This window comes from Rutidosis leptorrhynchoides, chromosome 1, assembly GCF_046630445.1.
Source record: "Rutidosis leptorrhynchoides isolate AG116_Rl617_1_P2 chromosome 1, CSIRO_AGI_Rlap_v1, whole genome shotgun sequence".
Classification (NCBI taxonomy): Eukaryota; Viridiplantae; Streptophyta; class Magnoliopsida; order Asterales; family Asteraceae; genus Rutidosis; species Rutidosis leptorrhynchoides.
Window position 1 is genome coordinate 60,651,780 of NC_092333.1, and position 17,975 is coordinate 60,669,754.

At 33.8% G+C, this 17,975-nt stretch overlaps 1 protein-coding gene across 1 annotated transcript; it reads left to right on the top strand.

Moving 5' to 3' along the window:
* The first annotated feature begins 1,147 nt into the window (after positions 1 to 1,147).
* On the top strand, positions 1,148 to 9,646 carry LOC139860382 (S-adenosylmethionine decarboxylase proenzyme 4). The gene is made up of 2 exons (XM_071849147.1): positions 1,148 to 1,560; positions 8,685 to 9,646. Exons 1-2 carry the CDS (start codon positions 1,148 to 1,150, stop codon positions 9,280 to 9,282), a joined length of 1,011 nt encoding a protein of 336 aa, XP_071705248.1. The 3' UTR covers positions 9,283 to 9,646.
* The last annotated feature ends 8,329 nt before the right edge of the window (positions 9,647 to 17,975 follow it).

Here is a 17,975-nt window from a genome sequence, read left to right on the forward strand (position 1 = left end):
TCGATAAATCACATTTGTGCTCGAATCGGTCAAGTCAATGTTCATGAGAATTCGGTCAAACTTTTGATTCGAATGATTCTGTGAGTATCAGGTTCAATTGTTGATTCACGGGTGTTATGATGATGATTTTAACAAGTTTCATAAAGAATTCATGGCCTAAAAACATTCGATTTTCGGAAATTGGTTTCAAGTTCATCCATGGCCGTTTTTTTGGTTTCTTCAATGATTCTGGTAATTAGTTGCTGTTTTAGTGCCGATTCCTTCAACAAACTGTCTAATCGCTGCATAAGGATGGATTTTCAGCTGATTTTCAATCATAATTTGTTCAATTGATGAACAAGGATGAAATGGGTTTTCATTTTGGATCTTGATTGAACGAAGTGGCCTTGATTGGATCTTGGATCTTGATTGACTGAATCATGTAATTTTGAATGAATGCTTATAACGAATTGGATCTTGATTGACTGATCTTGTACATTCGTAATAGAAAATAAAAAAAAAATACAAAAAACAAACAGATGAGAAAATTAAAATACACATGGAAAATCGATGTGGCACTTTTTTAATGACAAATTGGCCAGATGGTAAAAAATTACCTCAATTTTAAAATTTTCAAACACGCAGTCCTTTTAGCGAGCAAAAATTAAAATAGAGTCCCTTTCGGGCTTAGGCAAATTGGGGGTTACCTTAATTGTCAAATTTAACAACATAGGTTACCCTTTCGGGCCATTTGCCCTTGAAATTACCATAATAAAAGTAATTTACCTAAACAAATGAGTAAAATATTTTGGTCATACATGTGTTTTTTGTGAAGTAAAGAAAATGAAAGTGTTAATCTAATGAGAATCTCATTAAAAGATTTCAAGTACATTTTGTGGGCTTAGTTGATCGAAGCAACAGCTTAACTTTACCATACATATCTTTGATGGCAAACAAACACAATAACCTAGCTAAAATCTTGATTATTATGCTCCCAATCATATCTCTTAATTGGTTGCCTAACTCGCATGCTTCTCATAATATCCTCACCCTTTCCTTTTCTTTAACACCAGTACCCCTATATATAAACCCCTCACTCTTATATAATTAATCCAAACTCACACTCACTCATTTTATCCATAACTTTGTCCCCTTCCTATAGTTTTCAATGGCTGTTTCTGGCTTTGAAGGCTTTGAAAAACGCCTAGAGCTTCAGTTCACTAGCAACAATCACTCAGTTAATCCTATCGGTCTTCGACAACTCGATTTCCAATCACTTGAACAAATTCTTCATAAAGTACAATGTACCGTTGTTTCGGCCCTTGGTAACCATCACTTTGATTCATATGTTCTTTCTGAATCTTCACTATTTGTTTACCCTACTAAGATTATTATCAAAACATGTGGCACTACACAGCTTTTAAAATCGGTTCAACCGTTTATAATCCATGCTGAAAACCTAAATCTTCGATTAATCGCTATTCGTTATACGCGTGGTAGCTTTATTTTCCCACTAGCTCAGCCACATCCTCATACTAGTTTTCATGAAGAAGTTGTGTATTTAAAGAATAATATCCCTCAATATTTTGTTAGCAATTATGTCTGTATGGAACTGTAAACGTATAAATGCATTGCAATATAACTATAAACTTAACAATAAGCTGAAACGTAAAACTGAATATAAATACGATCAAACCGAGGTGACGGGTTGAACCGGGCTTGTGTTTGACACAATTCCCTTAAACAGATTCGACGTCTGTTCCCAGGGTACACCGGTTCGAAGCAGCGTACTGCCGGACTTAACACTTGCCTGAAAAGAAGTCGGAACGTGAAGCTGAGATGAAAACGGGTTCGGATTGCAGGTTTCTGTTGTGTGTGCTGCAGGTCATCTGCTGTGTGTTTTTTCTGCAGGCTAGTTTCCAATTTTATAGCACAAAGGTGCAGCCTTACTGTTGGTATCCACATCAGTATGAAGTGGATCTGACTCAGTATGAAGTGGATCTGACTCACAAAGTCAACAGTGGAAACCAAGTTGGAAAACATGTGTATCTGCAATTACTCCATAACCAAGTGACAAAAACGTAGTACAAAAACCGGCCTCGCACGGGCCCGGATTTTCGGAGCTGCATTCGTGTCCGCAGGTCGTGCGGGCACGCCCATTGGATCACAGTTTTGCACCCCCCCCCCCTGCGCGAGAGTAGGTGCTAGAGTAAAATATGGCATAAGGTCTTGACATAGGTTTGGAGATAAGAACTTATATACCTCTCATAAGTTTATCTCCACTCCTATGTGGGACAAGATGCATCCTACTAGATTTCCATATTTTTGTATCAAACACACAACATTGAGACTCGATATCTCATTCACATTCTATTCGTTTTGGACACACTTTAGCTCGTTTTAAAGTCCTCGTCAAGGACTACAAAATCCACTAAATAGTTACTAATATGTATTACATTATCATATATTAATATGTGTCCAAAGTTTGGTAAAAACCATTTATTTTATCCAAAATTTCCAACAATCCCCCACATGAATGGAGATCGATCTCAGAAACAACAATTTTCCGATTAAATTTCAGCAGTTGAATCTTGCATACGATAGATAGGTGTTACCCTTTGAACCTTCGCTTATGAAACGCACTTAGTCTACTGGCTCAGAGTAGACGGCGATGTCTTTGAACTCGTCTGCCGTTTGTGTAGGCGACAATACGCTTCACACAAGATTCTCCCTGACAAAGTCAAGTCCTCATAGTTATGTTCGTTATGGTCATGAACATTCGCCTGGTTCTGCGAGAGCTTATCAAATATTGTGCCCCAACAATACCCTTCGAAGCGACCCCACTTCTCTCTCACATAGGTGATTCACCACAGTGTGGCTACTGATTAACCACGCATGGTTATTTCAGTTGAATCATTAAAAGCCATATGCTTATCCTCTTACTTGTCACTTTTAGGAATGGACTAGGAAGTCTACTCTTAATTAGTAAACTCCCTTTAAAAGGTGTAGGGGTTGCTAGTTTAGTAATTAACTCCCCCACAGTGACTTCGCTAGTTCATACAAGTAGGTTGTCCTATTGAACTCAGATCTTGGGATCTCCAGTCAACTGAGTTAGGTTTTCCTTCATATAAACTTAGCCTTTCATGGGCTTTAGTCCCATTCCCACGCACGACTTATACACTAACTCTCTACTTAAGCCTTTTGTCAGCGGATCCGCAATATTATCCTTTGACCTCACATAGTCAATAGTGATAATTCCTGTAGAGATTAGTTGTCGTACTGTATTATGTCTACGTCGTATATGTCTATTCTTACCATTATACATTGTGCTATGAGCTCTACCAATCGCCGATTGGCTATCACAATGTATACTTATGGCCGACACCGGCTTAGGCCATCTTGGTATATCTTCAACGAATTGACGTAGCCATTCTGCTTCTTCACCAGCTTTATCTAAAGCGATGAATTCTGATTCCATCGTGGATCTAGCAATAACCGTTTGTTTAGACGATTTCCACGATATAGCAGCACCTCCAAGTGTGAATACATATCCACTTGTCGCTCTGGAATCATTTGTATCAGATATCCAGTTTGCATCACAATGACCTTCAATCACTGCAGGATATCTGTTATAATGCAGCCCGTAATCCCTAGTGTATCTTAAGTACCGAAGTAACCTTGTCATACACCTCCAGTGAGACGTACTTGGATTACTCGTGTATCTACTTAGCTTGCTTACAGCATATGCTAAGTCGGGTCGAGTACAACTCATTAGATACATTAAGCTGCCAACAATTCTTGAGTACTCTAATTGGTTAACAGGTTCTCCTCTGTTCTTAGCTAGATGTTGACTCGTGTCAATGGGAGTTCTAGCTACATTAGAGTCATTTGCATTGAACTTCTCAAGAATTTTATCCACATAATGGGTTTGACTTAGAACAAGTCCACTATGGGTTCGTGTGATTTTTATCCCCAATATCACATCTGCCAAACCCATGTCTTTCATGTCAAACTTCGATTTTAACATGTCTTTTGTAGATTTAATCATCTTCTCATTACTACCAGCAATGAGCATATCATCTACATATAGACAAAGGATAACATATCCATCTGGTGTGTCTTTCACATAAACACACTTGTCACATTCATTGATCTTAAATCCTAAATCAAGCATGACATGATCAAACTTCTGGTGCCATTGTTTGGGAGCTTGTTTTAGTCCATACAAGGACTTAACGAGTTTACAAACTTTCCTTTCTTGTCCAGGCGCTTTAAACCCCGCGGGTTGTTCCATGTAAATCTCTTCTTCGAGATTTCCATTTAGGAAAGCGGTTTTCACATCCATTTGATGTACTTCCAAGTTTCTAATGGCGGCAATGGCAAGTACCAACCTGATTGAGGTTATTCGCGTTACCGGCGAATATGTATCAAAGTAATCTAGACCTTCTCGTTGTCTATAACCTTTGATCACCAACCTTGCCTTATACTTATCAATGGTACCATCTGGCTTCAACTTCTTCTTGAAGATCCATCGATAACCTAGTGGCTTGCATCCCGGAGGAAGATCCACTAACTCCCAAGTATGGTTTTGTAAAATAGAATCTATTTCACTTTTAATGGCCTCCTTCCATTGAGGTCCTTCAGAGGAAGACACCGCTTCACGGTAAGTTGTAGGTTCATTTTCAACCATGTAAGTGTGAAAATCAGGACCGAATGATTTTTCTGTCCTTGCTCTTTTGCTTCGTCTCAGCTCAAGCTCTTCTTCCTCAGATTCTACTAGTTCCTCATGAACCTTTTTATGAGGTGTCTCAACTTCAACATGTTCATTCGCAATGCACGGAAATACATTTTCAAAGAACGAAGCATTTCTCGATTCCATGATCGAACCTTTATGTATATCCGAAATCTTGGATTCATGCACAAGGAACCGATAAGCCGTACTGTGTTCAGCATATCCAATAAATATGCAGTCAACAGTCTTTGACCCTATCCTTTGTGCCTTAGGTAGTGGAGCAACTACCTTTGCTAGGCACCCCCACACTTTGAGATACTCATATGATGGTTTTCTTTTCCACCATAACTCGTATGGGGTTTCATTCCTTTTCTTTTGGGGTATCTTATTTAAAAGATAGTTTGCCGATAGGATGGCATCCCCCCACATTGACTGGCTTATACCTGAACTCACCAACATGGCATTCACCATTTCTTTCAAGGTTCTATTCTTTCTTTCAGCAGTGCCATTTGATTGGGGTGAGTAAGGTGCAGTGAATTCATGTCTAATGCCATTTTGCGCACAAAATTCAGCAAAAGGTGCAACATATTCGCCACCTCTATCACTGCGGACAACCTTGATTTTCCGTTCAAGTTGATTCTCAACTTCATTTTTATAAGCAATAAATTTCTCAATTGCTTCATCTTTACTTTTCAATAAGTAAACATAACAATACTTCGTGCTATCATCGATAAATGTAATGAAGTACTTGTTACCATTCCTTGTTGGAATGGATTTTAAATCACACACATCAGTGTGAATCATATCAAGGGGTTCGGTTATTCGTTCAACCGATTTGAAGGACGATCTTGTTAATTTGGCTTCTACACATGTTTTACATTTATAGTTTGAGTCAATGTGTAACGTTGGTATGCAATTTAATTTAATTAAGCGACGAATGGAATTAAAATTAACATGACCTAGTCTACCATGCCACACATTAGAAGACTCAAGCAAATAAACAGAAGTAGTACTTGTTTTATTAGCTTCAGTGTTAATAACCATTGCATTTAGCTTAAACATGCCATTAAGGGCATAACCCTTACCAACATAAACACCACTTTTGGTCAACACGACCTTATCAGACTCAAACACTAGTCTAAAGCCAAACTTATTCAATAACCACCCAGACACAAGATTCTTACGAATCTCAGGAACATACAACACATTAGTCAAAGTAAGTTCTTTTCCAGAGGTCATTTTCAGGATCACATTTCCTTCACCCTTGATATCAGCAGTAGCCGAGTTTCCCATAAACAGCTTATCTTCACTAGTAACCTCTTTGAAAGTGTTAAAGAGGCTCTTATCAGCACACACATGACGGGTAGCCCCAGTATCAACCCACCACTCTCTGGTATTAGAACCAACCAGATTAACCTCGGAAATCATAATACTGAGGTCAGAAATCATAGCAACCAGGTTGTCAGCATCATCAACCATGTTAGCTTGTTTAGAAGTATATTTCTTTGGCTTAGTGCACTGATCAGCACGATGACCTGGCTGGTCACAATTAAAGCATTTTCCAGAGAACTTTTTCTTCTTGGCAACACCTCCTTTAGGTCCAAACTTGAACCCTTTTCCCTTGTTACTCTTCTCAGTCTTCCATTTGCGGTTGCTACCTTTTGAGGATTGACCGTGTTCAACAATATTAACCTTTGCTGAAACAGGGGTAATGCTCCTTTTAAGAGCAACTTTGTTGTCTTCCTCAATACGAAGACGGACCACAAGGTCTTCAACGGTCATTTCCTTTCGCTTATGTTTCAAATAATTTTTGAAATCAACCCAGCTTGGTGGCAGTTTCTCAATCATAGCTGCAACTTGGAAACTTTCACTGATTATCATTTTTTCCGCATATATGTCATGAATAATGACTTGTAATTCTTGGATTTGACTCATAACAGTCTTTGAGTCAACCATCTTAAAGTCCAAGAATTTAGCTACTACCCATTTCTTGGTACCAGCATCTTCAGTCCTGTACTTTCGCTCTAAAGACTCCCATAATTCTTTGGCAGGCTTTATTGTGCAGTACACGTTATAGAGAGAATTCTCCAAACTATTCAAGACATAGTTCCGGCACAGGTAATCCAAATGTTTCCATGCCTCAACCGCGCTCACAGTTTGAACATCCCCAGCAACAAGTTGGGGAGCGGTTTCAGTTAAGACCCTCGCAAGGTTCAACGTTGTCAGATAAAAGAGCATCTTTTGCTGCCAACGTTTAAAATCCACACCAGTGAACTTTTCAGGTTTCTCAGCATGAGAAACTACCGCATTCGGTAGTGGTGCAACTGTCGCAACAGTAGCGTTAACAGTGGAGGAGCTCGGGATCGATACTGTCGCACCAGTATTTGTAGCAGCAACGGTAGTGGAATCCGGGTTCGACTGAGTATTCATTCTGAAAAGAAGTCGGAAACAAAATTAATAATCACGAATGAAAGTAATTTTATTTCCACACAACTTTGTATCCTTCAAAACTTCACATAATTACCAATATTAATAAATTCAAAGTTCGACGATGTGTATTACCAATAGTAGAATACAGCATACATCAATAAAAAAAAAGCAACCAATTATATAAATTTCACACGCATGCATATAGAAGCATGTTAAGTTTAGACATGAAATAGCAGATACGATTCATAATTATATATTCAGCAAGTGGTAACTAATATTTATGGAAGAATATAATTCAAAGATAGATGACAAATAGATATTTAAATATATTTTAAAGGTCTGATGTAAATGATTGTTATAAATAAATATCATGAATGTCTGTGTATATCACATCATTTAATATATAGGAGTCGACTTATATGTTTGGCCACAAGCAATACATATTTTAAAACGAAACTTTAAAACATATGCAGTAGTACAGATATGATATCATAGGCTGGTCATAGCAGAATATATTATAGCAGCAGTACAGATGCGATATCATAGCAGCAGTTTGAGTTTCACAAGAACAATTATTTAATTTTCGTGAAATCGGATCTGTTTAAGATTGTTAGCAATTATGTCTGTATGGAACTGTAAACGTATAAATGCATTGCAATATAACTATAAACTTAACAATAAGCTGAAACGTAAAACTGAATATAAATACGATCAAACCGAGGTGACGGGTTGAACCGGGCTTGTGTTTGACACAATTCCCTTAAACAGATTCGACGTCTGTTCCCAGGGTACACCGGTTCGAAGCAGCGTACTGCCGGACTTAACACTTGCCTGAAAAGAAGTCGGAACGTGAAGCTGAGATGAAAACGGGTTCGGATTGCAGGTTTCTGTTGTGTGTGCTGCAGGTCATCTGCTGTGTGTTTTTTCTGCAGGCTAGTTTCCAATTTTATAGCACAAAGGTGCAGCCTTACTGTTGGTATCCACATCAGTATGAAGTGGATCTGACTCAGTATGAAGTGGATCTGACTCACAAAGTCAACAGTGGAAACCAAGTTGGAAAACATGTGTATCTGCAATTACTCCATAACCAAGTGACAAAAACGTAGTACAAAAACCGGCCTCGCACGGGCCCGGATTTTCGGAGCTGCATTCGTGTCCGCAGGTCGTGCGGGCACGCCCATTGGATCACAGTTTTGCACCCCCCCCCCCTGCGCGAGAGTAGGTGCTAGAGTAAAATATGGCATAAGGTCTTGACATAGGTTTGGAGATAAGAACTTATATACCTCTCATAAGTTTATCTCCACTCCTATGTGGGACAAGATGCATCCTACTAGATTTCCATATTTTTGTATCAAACACACAACATTGAGACTCGATATCTCATTCACATTCTATTCGTTTTGGACACACTTTAGCTCGTTTTAAAGTCCTCGTCAAGGACTACAAAATCCACTAAATAGTTACTAATATGTATTACATTATCATATATTAATATGTGTCCAAAGTTTGGTAAAAACCATTTATTTTATCCAAAATTTCCAACATATTTGTGTTACAAAAAAGCTTCAGTGATTCCTTCAAAACTTACTTCTCATTCATGGCATGTGTTTTCAGCCGGAATCGCAGAATTTTCCGATGATGTGCCGTACACTGTTGAAGTGTGTATGACGGATCTTGACCAAACCCTAGCTCGGAAGTTTTTCCGGCATCCGAATGATGGAAAAAACGCCGATTCCGCGGGTAAAGAAATGACTCAGATATCCGGGATCAACCGTATTAACCCTAATGCGAAAATATGTGATTTCGCATTTGATCCATGTGGATACTCGATGAATGGGATCGATGGTGATCGTTACTCAACAATTCACGTGACACCAGAAGACGGTTTTAGTTACGCGAGTTTTGAGTGTGTTGGATCAATATATAATGATGACGTGGCGGAAATGGTGAAGAAAGCGGTTAAAGTGTTTGGTGCCGGTACAGTTTCGGTTGCTACTACGAGTGCTTCACATGTTACGTGCATGAGAATTAAGGGCGCGATTGAGAAGCTTGGAATGAAGAGCCGGAGTTGTAGTATGGATGAGTTTCCGGCCGCTGGAACGGTGGTTTTTCAAACGTTTAAGAAGCGCGATGATAATTGATGAATCCGGTATCTAATTTGATAATTTCATTAAAAATATGCATTTATAAGTTGTACAGTACAATTAATTAATGCATAGTTTAAGTGAAATTATCATTTTTCACCGTATGTCATTAGTAGACTTAAGCATGAGTAGGGATGAGGGACAAAGAGTGCATGCATGATGACAATGAGGATGATGTTATTATGTAGCATGAGTGAAATATTATAGGAAATGTGCATGTCATAGGATGGTGGGGTTGACTTGTATAAAAAGTTATTAGAAGGGGCAAATGGGGGCACAAATTTTAGGGAAATGGTGTGTGTTTGTTAATCAACATATCATGATAATGTACCCCACTTTAGTTTGTCACGCCTAAGATTTTGAGGAATGTGTTTTTTACTAGTGGGAAATATTTGGTTCTTAATCATATTCTATTCTTTTAGTGAAATGAAATAGTTTCGTTTTTATTTTCATTAAATTAACAATTCATTATAATTAAGTTTAAGATATTTATTTATAACGTAACTATCATTATTTATTTATAAGTTTAGAGCTTTGCGTCTGATATCCTAATTACTTCATTGTACAACATTGGAACCCCTCTCTATATCTCAACAAAAATTTATAAATTTACATATTGATGCTAGAGATATATATCGTCTTTTTTTAAATATGTTGTAATTGGGAAAAAAAATATATAGTGTTCGTCTTCGGTACAGGTACAAAATTATTAAAAAAATTCATTAACTTTCTCATACATTAATTAAATATGTTTTCTGTGTAGCGATAATTATTTTAATGAATTAATAAGTATATAAAATCTACACTTAAACAACTCAAAATAAATTGTTGAGTTGTAATGGGATGGAGATAGTACTTAAGGGCGTTAACTATTGTAAATACTCTATTATATATTAAGATGAGATAATTTAATATGTAAATATTGTTACACATATAAAGCGTTTGATATTTTGTTTGACATTTTGAGTTTCCAAGAAGCCTAATTGTTAAGCCGATAAGCTTTCTTAATCGTCAGGATTACAATGTTAAGAACTCAACATTACATGTAGTCATGTAGCTTGACCTGTAGTACTTTTTTTTTAGAACCGCAAAATTTTTATTCACAACTGACCCTCCAGAAAGACACTAGAGAGGCCGCACCAACCACTACAAATTAAGGATTAACGTTCCAAGCTTAACATGTAGTTCTACTTAATTTGTCTTTAAAACATGTTAAGAACTCAGCATTAGGTACGTTAGCCAAAATCAAAAACATTCACGACTTCTCAAATCAAAAACTCATACTTATTGACTACTTTACCAATATGTTGAATCTCGGTTATTAGTCAAACAGTCTATTTATCTAATCGATATTATCACGTATATATGTCGGACTCGTTTGATCAATTACATCGTACGGAATAATAGTATAATACTTTAATACAGTAATGTTTATTACAATAATTAAATTGATGCCACCTTGACGAAGAATCCACTTCATAATATTAAATTAACTTAAACTAATAACGCATGCATATCCACGAGGGTGACACCGCATAGACGGCAACGTATTATTTTTCATGCGTCCGAATATTTATTGTTTTGATCAGTCCGAAAGTTTTGGAATATTTCATTAGAAGATAGAACTAGCCATATCATTAAGTATAAAGTGATGAAAAACTAATACTCCGTAGTATATATGATTTGGTGTATAATTTGATGATTGAGAAGTTTCCACATTTGGCCCTGTTGTTTGGTAACATAATCATGACTCTTGTAAGCTAGCTGTAAACATATTTGAGAGGCAAAAGAGTTACTGATAATGTGTTATGTGCCAAACACTAACGACACAATAAGTGACCTACCTTTGCATGCCAAACTAGCATTTCCAACTAATAATATATACATACATATAATTACATACATACACACATATATACTAATATACATATATACATATATAATATTAAGTTGATATATAATCAAACAAGTTAACACATGACTACGTACATGAGTCGTTTGACTTCAGTTAACAATTTTTTTAAGTAAAAAGATTTGCATGACCATGATATATAGAATGTTTTATAAAAATAATTCAAAGTTTTTGGTCTACAACACCATATCTTGATGTGAAACAAAGCCACGCCGGTATATAAATAAATATAAAGGCGCACTTTTCATTAATTACTAAAATAAAATCAAATAAGATAGATTTTATTTCCCTACTATTTAAACTAGATCGAACCACCGAATCGGAAAAATTGGGTGCTATCATATAGCTTTGTATCGGCTAAGTTCACGAGTTGGATCGGAGATAAGCGGACTCGAACCGCTGACATCCGTCGCAGGGTAAACCACTGCCTCTCAGGTCCCCCGACTGATTCTACCATAGAGGCCAACGATAGACAAAAACCACCCCCCAAAACCCAGCTTACAACTTTCATCGTACTGTGCTCTCCAAAGAGCTAACTCTTCTCAAAATCTCTTTGTACTTGTCCGATACACGATGATCTTATAAGACCTATATTATAAATGACAAAAAAATATATATGTAAGTATCAATGATATTTTCGATTTAGAGACTTGATGAGTTAAAGAAATAGATGAAAATTACACAATTTTTAACCTATAATTATATAGTTAGAAATCATTTCTAATTTTAAAGGATGAAGTTATAATTTAAAGTTGTCAAACATATCTTCAGTTGTACTTGATCTAACAAATTTACAATAACAACACTAAAATCCATTCTCACAGAAGTAGAATATGAAGAGGTAAGATTAGACAATCGTTCTCATATTCTCTTATTTAAAGTAAAATTATTTCTCTGCTTAGAGTGAAACACGCAAGAGTAGAGAACGTGCTTTCTATTAAAGTTCTATAGATAGATGAATGCTTTTGAATGAACCTACAACCAATAAGTAAGTTAAAATAAATAAATAAATAAATAAATAAAAATAATAATAATAAGTTTGAAACGCCGTGGAAATTATATGATCAAATTTTCATGAGTTTTAAACATTATGCGGCATACAATTCTTTTTAAGAATTATGGAGATAATTAACATTAATAATGTAGAATTTTTAATTAAATTTCTAATTAAGGAGCATGTTAAATAATCATTTGATATTGTTTTTTTTTTTAATTATATATATGAAAATAAAAGAAACGATTAAAAATAAATAATAAATAAATAACTTGCATTTATCCATAAAAATAAAAGAACAAGAGTAGTATGTATGGGGTCCTTGTCCCAACAACGTGTCAACAAACTTGTTTAGAATATGGAAGATTAATGGCAAAGGATGCCATCTACTTGCATGTAATGTTCCTAGTTATCATTGACCAACCATATTTTTTTTAATTAAAGATACCCATACTTTTCATTACTATAAATAACAAGTTGTGGAGTCAGTTGCGCGCTAGGCGATCCCTTATTTATTATATATAACATAATTAGTCAATAGTCAACTTCTCGTTGTACACAACTTTATGTTCTTAACTTAATACTTAAACGTTAATAACCTTGACAAAATCAAAGACAATATATGCTCCAATTCAATAATTTAAATACAATATGATTTGAATATTCTTGTTATTTAATAATAAAGTGTGAGAATAGAAATAAAAAATTGTAAAGGAAAAGAGAAAAAAAGAAGTAAATTAAATTTTTTTAAATAGATAATATATAATACAAATTGGTCAAAAAAAAAAAGTCATATAGATATGTAAGAAATGCTAGATTAAAACAAAAGAATTTAAAAATTAAAAAATTGAGAGTCTAAGGACTAAATTAAAATCAAAAATACTAAAAGGTGCATTATGAAAAACTATAAAAAAAGGGGGATTAATGGGATAAAACTTAAGGAATAAATAAATTGAAAGGTATAAGCGGGAAACGAACCCGCAACCCTTTGGTTATGGTAACACACATTTAACCACTTAACTGTGATGCTATTTGTTTTTTAACTCACAATACTAAATATTTAATATTTAAAATCATCGGTTTTAAAAATTGAAATTCAATTGGAATTTACTGTTCATTGAATTTTCAAGTGAATATATGTATAATGTCATTATCAATCAATTGTGAATATACTAATCAAAAAAATTATTCTAAACAGAATAACTTTAGGATTAGTGAATCAAATAATTGTATTTTTAAGTTAAATTAAGAAATTTAGTAATTTGTTATCTAAATTTCATTCTACTCTAAGTAATTATAACACTTGGGTCGATCAACTAATCATGAGATGAGAAAGAATAATTAAATGTCTCATGTTATAATCATATTTTATTTGCGGAAATTTATAATGATTAAGTGGGTGTTTGAATTTGCGTTTGAAAAATTGATTATGCGATTTCAATAATTAGAATTAAATAATCAGTTGTATGAAAACGTGATTTAAATAAATAGTGTTTGGATTTGATTATGCAGTTTAATATCGTAATAAATTGATAATTAACTTTTAAGTGTTTGGCAAAATTGGATTATTTGATAATTTAATATGTTAAATTACCAATAAAGACATAAAGACATTCTTCTTAAATTTTAAATAAGAAAATGGTAAAACTTTTGAATACTTATAAACTTATAGCTTTAAGAGTAATATAAGGAGAATCTAGGTACGTAAATGATATGAACTAGATTTGTGGTCCGCGCTTCGCGGCGGATTAGTGTCATTTTAACGCTACAATATCGTTAGACAGTTTTCGGCCTGAAAGTCATCAAAATGTTGTCCACTCTTTCTAGACCATTTACGCAACGGCCGGCAACTGTTATGGTAATATTCTACTATATAAATTAAAAATACATAAACAATTGGATATATGTTACAGTCTGGGTTGCAATGCTCAATTTAACAACAAAACGAATCAAAACAAATTAAGTTTTGAGACTTCTAAACAAATTACTTATTCGGCAAAACCTTATGGTCCATATAATTTTAGTAGGTTTTTTAAAAGATAAAAAATCAAATAATATATAGTATATTGAAAAAGGTGATGAAAATATAAAAATATAACCCTTTTTACCTATATTTTTTTAGGCTTCTATTACGATAGGATTGTATTAGTAAGTTAAAAAAAAAATTGTTACTACAGTATAACAGTACTTTTGCTGACGTGGCGGGGCGTGATTGGTGGGTGATTATCCATATTTAGTATATATATAAATATAAATTATGAATGTACGTTTGATATGAGTATTAATTAGTTATATTTTGATTTATACGGAATATTTGTTAATAGTGATTTGTAAATATGATATTAAACTAAAGATACTAATTACTCCATATATAAATACTAAAAGATATATGGTTTGTAATATACTAATTTGAGAGGGTGAATATTGAAAATTTAAAAAGGTGTAGGGGTAAATGTAAAATATGAAGAAGATTGTGGAGGTGACATGTGGACCAATCATTTGTTTGGCTTTTGTCCATATTTAGTATATATAGTAATTACTTATTCGGCAAAATCTTACGGTCCATATAATTTTAGTAGGTTTTTTAAAAGATAAAAAATCAAATAATATATAGTATATTGAAAAAGGTGATGAAAATATAAAAATATAACCCTTTTTACCTATATTTTTTTAAGCTTCTATTACGATAGGATTGTATTAGTAAGTTAAAAAAAAATGTTACTACAGTATAACAGTACTTTTGCTGACGTGGCGGGGCGTGATTGGTGGGTGATTATCCATATTTAGTATATATATAAATTATGAATGTACGTTTGATATGAGTATTAATTAGTTATATTTTGATTTATACGGAGTATTTGTTAATAGTGATTTGTAAATATGATATTAAACTAAAGATACTAATTACTCCATATATAAATACTAAAAGATACATGGTTTGTAATATACTAATTTGAGAGGGTGAATATTGAAAAGTTAAAAAGGTGTAGGGGTAAATGTAAAATATGAAAAAGATTGTGGAGGTGACATGTGGACCAATCATTTGTTTGGCTTTTGTCCATATTTAGTATATATAGTAATTACTTATTCGGCAAAACCTTATGGTCCATATAATTTTAGTAGGTTTTTTAAAAGATAAAAAATTAAATAATATATAGTATATTGAAAAAGGTGATGAAAATATAAAAATATAACCCTTTTTACCTGTATTTTTTTAGGCTTCTATTACGATAGGATTGTATTAGTAAGTTAAAAAAAAATGTTACTACAGTATAACAGTACTTTTGCTGACGTGGCGGGGCGTGATTGGTGGATGATTATCCATATTTAGTATATATATAAATTATGAATGTACGTTTGATATGAGTATTAATTAGTTATATTTTGATTTATACGGAGTATTTGTTAATAGTGATTTGTAAATATGATATTAAACTAAAGATACTAATTACTCCATATATTATACCTATATCTAAATGATAAATTCGAAATGAATAGTACTATTCATTTCCAATTTATCCCAACTTAACCCCTTAACTTCTTTCACTTTATCTAAACTTAACCCTTTAACTTTCATTAACATACAAATCGAACCCTCCACTTTTTACGTATATTTTTCCCAAAATTTCACAAGCTTAACCCCTTTACTTTTATTAAAATACAAATCGAACCCCCACTTTACTAACTTTTTTTTTTGTTTTTTACTAATATTCAGTTTTCACAAACTTAACTCCCTAACTTTTATTAAAATACAAATCGAACCCCCACTTTATACGTACAGTTTTTTCAAATTTCATAAACTTAACCCACTACCTTTTATTAAAATACAAATCGAACCCCCACTTTACTAACTTTTTTTTTTAAATAAAAACTCGAACGCTAAAAGCAGCAACTTTCACAAAAGGAACAACCCTTTAATGTTATGTCGAAATTTTTTTTTTTTTACAAAATAGATCAAGACTTTTTTTTTTACTCGCATTCAAAACGGAGCCCCCGGCGCGAAACGAGGGCTCCACAACTAGTAAATACTAAAAGATACATGGTTTGTAATATACTAATTTGAGAGGGTGAATATTGAAAAGTTAAAAAGGTGTAGGGGTAAATGTAAAATTTGAAGAAGATTGTGGAGGTGACATGTGGACCAATCATTTGTTTGGCTTTTGTCCATATTTAGTATATATAGTAATAATTTAATTTTATTTTTTTAATGAAGTTGTAACAAATGATGACAACTTTGTACTCGTAAAACTTTCCGAACAATATGTTACGGAGTAGTATATGCTATGTAGAAAATATAATCAATATGGCAAAAAGGCAGAGAATGCAGTGACAAAATTATAGAACTAGTATCTTAATACTAAAATATTAATGTCACAATCTAAGATGATAGAATATGAACTAAACTAGAAAAAAGGCACGCGCAATGGCGCGGGGCCTTTGGGTTGAATATTCATAGTTAACGTAGCGTTAAGTCTTTACAGAAGTAAAAACGTTTTGCTACGGGTGTTTTTAGATACACGTAGTTAGTACCTAGTATACCTAATGACCTATGTTTTTTTAACGGCAGAAAGATTGCGTAAAAAAAGGGAAACTGAACAATCGATATGATGTAGTTAGTTTGGGAAGTTTATTATAGGTGTATGTATATGTAGTGAATATAGTCCGAGGTGTTTAACGTTTTTTTAGAAATGTCTGTTTCGCTTATAGTTAGTCCCGTTGTGTTCGTAAAAATTTTTTGAGTTGAACGGTGGGTTCAGAAAAACGTTATTCCAACAGTAACACCATGCTAACTGTTTGATTTCCGCGATTTGAAGAGGTGAAAAACGTGAAAAATCAATTATTATTATTCATCAGACAAACACTCAAAATAGATTATTTATGATTTTTAAACGCAATAATCAAAAAATCCATCTCCAATCGCCAATACAAATACCCCCTAAGTATGATAAAAATATCAATGTTTTTTTTTTGGAAACTATAGTGAATTGTTTAAAAAATTTCAATTGACACAATTACAAGTTAAGTTAAAAGAATTTTCAAAACATACCTATGAAACTATTTTTTAATGTGAATGAAAGTGTTGTATATGACGTTGAGACGGTAGATCATGCTATCCTATTTTGCAAAAACTCCTTTGATATTTGGGCTAAAGTATTTAATTGGTGGGGTGTGAATGTTGCGACTAGTATTACCATCGGTGAGATCTTCAATGCTAGTCAAACAAGTGTGATGACGGAGTTAGGTGCGAAGATTTAGCAAGCGGATAGATGGACATGCGGATACCTCATTTGAAAAAACCGTAATAAAAAAGTTTTCAAAAACAAAAATTGGAATTCTCCGGTGGCTCTAAATGAGATTCAAATTACAAGTTATGAATGGGTTGCGAAGAGGTGCAAAAAGAAGAATATTGACTGGCAAAATTGGTTGGTAAACCCTCAAGTTTTCAAGCGACTAATTTGGCTAATCATATTTTGGTTACTATCTTAGCACCCATCTTGATTTAGCCTTGTTATTGTTTGTTGCGTTTGTATCGTATTGTTTGAATGCGTGTGTATCATATTGCGAAAATTGTATCGTGTGAACTAGGGGCTTTGTATATATGCAGGCCTTGTATGTTGTGATCTTGTTTAATAAAGGTAAATATGCTGCCTTTAAAAGAAAAGAAAAATTCTTATGCATGTTAACAACAGATCTTAGAAGGCTAACCACATTTATGTGACGACCCGGAAATTTTCGACCAAATTTAAATTTAATCTGTATATGAAATCGACACGATAAGCAAAG

Excerpts from the sequence above, each read along its gene's own strand:
- LOC139860382 (XM_071849147.1), top strand. The coding sequence starts at position 1,148 with ATGGCTGTTTCTGGCTTTGAAGGCTTTGAAAAACGCCTAGAGCTTCAG. Across the intron at positions 1,561-8,684 it reads TTAAAGAATAATATCCCTCA|ATATTTGTGTTACAAAAAAG; the intron begins ATATTTTGTTAG and ends AAAATTTCCAAC.